We start from the raw sequence: 4,609 nt of genomic DNA on the forward strand, positions 1-4,609 counted from the left end.
ATATTATTTTAAATATTGAGATAAGAGAGAAAATTTTCAGTAATTCTATCACAGAAATATTTATTAGCATGGAAATTTTGTCACGGTTATCTTTTCATCTTTCTTGAACTAAGTAGAGACAAACTAAGTGACCAGGAAGCTTACCTGATCTTAATCAAACTTGGAAAGCAATTCAGTTGGTATTGTACTCTGCAAAATCGAAGTTTCGGATACTCGACGCAAGAAGAAACACCAGTAGAAGATCATAATGTTAAAGCACAGGCAAAATGATCCCCTAATGACTCATTTACAAATTTTATGTTTTGCCAATATAAAAATTTCCAAACAGAAACTAATAAAGAAAATGTAAGTCGTTATAATACCATAAGCGTTTTACATGTTCATTTTCTACTGTGCATCACATGAAACACCGATTAAATGAAACACCGATCAAAAAATCTGTCAAACTTTTAGATCCAGCGTTGTACGCTAAACACAAAGACTGGAGCCGTTTGTGCAAAGTCTGAAACGCTCTTTTAGTTTTCTTTTTGGGTGGTTGGCCCACAGCATCTTGATGAAGCATAGTTGAAATTGTTGCTTCATCTTGTTGAATTCCACCAATAAACCTCCAAATAGTTGGGTGGGATATTCCTACCAGTTGATGAAACTTCTGGTTCCACGATTCATAAATATTATTTGTCCTAGGATTGTTGTTCAGGGTGGCTTGGTGAACATTCCAGGTGTCTGGAGGATATAGAGGGGGCACATTGCGTAAACGAATGTTTCCAGATCGAGCTTTAACACGGCGATATGTGCCGGACACGTAAGTACTATCAAAATAGTCTAGAAGTTCCAGCTCTTCCTCCGAGGCCTCCTCCGTTAGTATTTGTATTCCTCGATGCACATCCGCTATACGGAGAAATGCTAATCCGTTCATTTTCCCGCAAACAGACGAAATTTTTCATCGTTCTTGAATCGTTCTGTGAGTCCAAATTCTTGAACCTTCCTCCACGTTGCCTGAGTCAAGTGAAAAAAACAACCTTGTATACGAGTTGAATGTCCAAAAGTGGCTTTTACAGCCTGCATTGCCGCTATCTCGAAATCCATTACTACAGTTGCAGGGTCCGGATATTCACCATACTCACTGCACTGATGGATCACCGCACGAAACAGTTCTTCATACGAACTTTGTGTTTTGCTCTGCATTAGGGCGTACACCGTAGTAATGGAAGTCTCACCTATCGGTATACGAATAACGTAAACTTGTAGGAAATTTTAAGAGCCATTGAAAAGTTGCCGTCCATCATCCATATTTCACTACTTGATAGCTCCATAAGGCACTCTCTTTTTCCAAATATAATTAATCTTGATCCCGATTCTGGACCGTTGTCATAAAACAGAAAGGACTTTGGATCTCTTCCTGCAGTCAATGCCCATTCTCCTGCAAAAATAAAGTCAACATAAGCGTATGTATAATCAATCATGCTTGAATTAGTAAAACAATTCCAACATTTCATAACCGGCCATGTAACTATAAAACCATAACACGATACTGTAATAGGATCTAAAAACCCTAATTTCCATCAATGGCATTACGAGGGTGTTTTGTTTCGAGAGGCTGATGGGACAGACAGCAGGCTAACAACTCTAAAATTGAATTTAGTATTTTAGATCTATCTCTAATCAACAACATAGTAAAATTTATTTGCTTTTGAGGACAAAGAATATGGTTGCTTTTTGCTTGGGCATTCTTGACATCATAGTCACATTTATTGTTACGAAAATGCACATTCTAATATTTCAGATTCATTAAGATACAAACACGCTAATTAGAAAAAAACAACATATTTTCAGTGTGAAATCGGGGGCTTTGAAGAAATTTGGACGGGCTCGAGCCTCCCAAATAGGGCCTAGTAACGCCATTGATTTTGATTTTTTCTATCAGTATAGTAATCTCTTATTAGGCATTATGGTACGTATTAAACATAAATTAAGTGCACTGAACTGTTATTAACAAATACATGCATTTCAAACAAAATAAAACAAATCTTTAAAGTTAAAATTTCAAAATTTAGATAAGGGAAGAAAATTACAGATCCTCAACTAACCTTCGATAACCAAATTAGAAAGATCTAAAGGTTCTGCTGGGAAAATCTTGCTCCTGTGGCTTCTGATAGTTCTCTTACATACTTCCTCGTTTGGTAACATCGCTCTTGCAGAAACGGGTAACTCTGAAACTACTGCAGCAAAAATCTGTCCAGGCTTAGAATCACTTGCAAGGCACCTTTCCTTCATTTCTTGTCGGCTAATCGTAACCTTCCCAAAATTTCGCTACCACTGTGATTATGCTCACGAATCAACACATTATCACAATTGGTTTAAGTAGTGTTTAAAATACCAGGGCACTGTAAGCTATCTACTTTACAACATCTCCACCGAATATGATGCTTCGCAATTTTATGTTTCCTGTACATATGGCCATCAAAGCACATTTTTTCTCCTCCTCGTGTAGTAGATATAATCTCCATGCCTCACAATAACTTCAATCTAATAAAACGATCACAATGAACTACACTCTGTATACTACTTCACTCTACACTGTGAGCATTTATGTGCTTAAATATCAACCAGAGCAAACACACCTGAAAGATGTAGACAACTGTTTGTTTGTAATTGGCTAAAACTGGGAAACATAAACAAATCTTTGTCTCTGATTGGTCGAACACCTGCCCACGCTATTTAAAGGAAACTTCCAGATATATTTGTTCTTTTTCTTCCTTTATATAAATTTGTTTTCTTAACAGATATCCAATAACTATTTACCAATGTTTACTCATAGTTGAAACATAATATTCTTTCAACGCCCTCTTTTGACCTGATGTAGTCAACATGGAGGAAGGTCCAAGACCTTAGATTCACAGAAAATTTTCGTAAAATTCTGATATTGGCAAATCCTAATATTTGTAAATAATGATATACAAACCCATTATAGGCCCATTTTGCCTGTGCTTTTAACATTTGCTGAAGCTGACTTTATTTTCTTCTACTGACGAAATTACTGTGTAAAAATTTCGGTGACGAAATTACCTACATGCTAATATTTTGGTGACGAAATTACCGGTGACGAAATTACCGCCGCCCCACGAAAACATACAAGCGCTTCCCTTACTTTTTAAACAGCTAGGGGTTTCTAAGGTATTGATTACAGGAGATCTAAGCACTACCTCTGATGAAAAAGAATTTTTAATAGCACAAGCGTTTATTCAAAGATTAGAGGAGCAAGGTGTTTTAGTATTCCTTCTTCCTGGTAATCACGATCAATACACAAAAGCGGGCCTTTCTCGTAAGAACTATTATCGTTTTTTTCCTTCATATTTTTCTGAATCTATATGTAACTTAAGAGATGATGGTCTAACAATCGTTGAGATAGGAAATAAATGGTCTGCTATTTTTTGATACCGGAATTGCTGCCCCTCTTCTTGCATGTTATGTTTTTTTTTTTCAAAAGAACTAGAAGACAGATTAAAACAAACTTTAAAACAAATGCCTAAAGATCACAGTGTATTAATTTTGAATCATTTTCCCCTCTTTTATAATGAAACTCCTAAAAAAGGCCTTAAACGTTCAGAAGCTTTATTCGATCTCATTAAGAAGTTTCCCCAGGTTAATTTATATTTACATGGGCATACCCACCGTCATTGTATTGCAGATCTTAGACAAAGCGATTTACCGGTTATCTTAGATAGCGTATCTATTATAGAAAAGAAAACAGGCTCTTGGATACTCATTGAAATACGTAAAAAGGATTTTTGGGTCGAGGGTTTTATAGCAAATGGCAACCTACTTCTCGCTCTTATTTTAAGGTGAAACATGTCTGAAAAATGGTAAAGGAAGGCCTGCGTTTTCATTGTACAGGATGTGGTAAATGCTGCACAGGTTCTCCAGGATATGTATGGGTAACTGATAGCGAAGTGGAAGAAATTTCGCAATTTTTACAAATGAGTTTTGAAGAATGCATAAAAATTACGCTCGTAAAGTGGCAGGGCGACTCTCGCTTTTAGAGGATTATCGTAGTTATGATTGTGTTTTTCTAAAAGATAAGAACTGTCAGATTTATTCTGCTTGACCTAAACAATGCCGCAAGTTTCCTTGGTGGCCAGAAAACCTAAAATCAAAAAAAATTGGGAAGAAGAGGAACTAGTGTTATTTGTTACAGAACAAAAAATCCTATTATCTATGGTATAAAATCATGAATATACTTCCCTTTATTTATGCTATATTTGCTAATTTTACTTTCCTGTCAAACTCTTTATTAAAAAATACAAAAGAAAGAGGAATATTCATACATAACGTAGAAGAGTTTTACCAGTAGCAAAAAATCTTAATGGCGTAGATCTCTTACCACGCAAAAAAAAAAAGGAAATTCGCCTAAAACACTTGTAAAACGTAGGGGAGAATACAAATCTCTTCGTTTTTAACAAGCACTCAAAGGGTCACAATTCAATTTATATCCTTTAATTCAAGATCAAGAACCCAAAACCATCCATTTTATGCTATTACAGCTAGGCTCTTATGTCTGATCTATCCAACTATATTACTTGACAATCAAGCCGCGTGTACCTTGTTAGAC

At 35.8% G+C, this 4,609-nt stretch overlaps 1 protein-coding gene across 1 annotated transcript; it reads right to left on the minus strand.

Moving 5' to 3' along the window:
* Positions 1 to 397: 397 nt before the first annotated feature.
* LOC145674080 (uncharacterized) lies at positions 398 to 916 on the minus strand. Its single transcript, XM_081743901.1, has one exon. It carries the CDS (start codon positions 914 to 916, stop codon positions 398 to 400), a length of 519 nt encoding a protein of 172 aa, XP_081600027.1.
* Between the last annotated feature and the right edge of the window lie 3,693 nt (positions 917 to 4,609).

Source organism: Thermobia domestica, chromosome 17 (genome assembly GCF_964235325.1).
Source record: "Thermobia domestica chromosome 17, izTheDome1.hap1.1, whole genome shotgun sequence".
Taxonomy (NCBI): Eukaryota; Metazoa; Arthropoda; class Insecta; order Zygentoma; family Lepismatidae; genus Thermobia; species Thermobia domestica.

Bases quoted from the DNA above. Each gene is read 5' to 3' on its own strand.
- LOC145674080 (XM_081743901.1), bottom strand. From the start codon at position 916: ATGAACGGATTAGCATTTCTCCGTATAGCGGATGTGCATCGAGGAATA.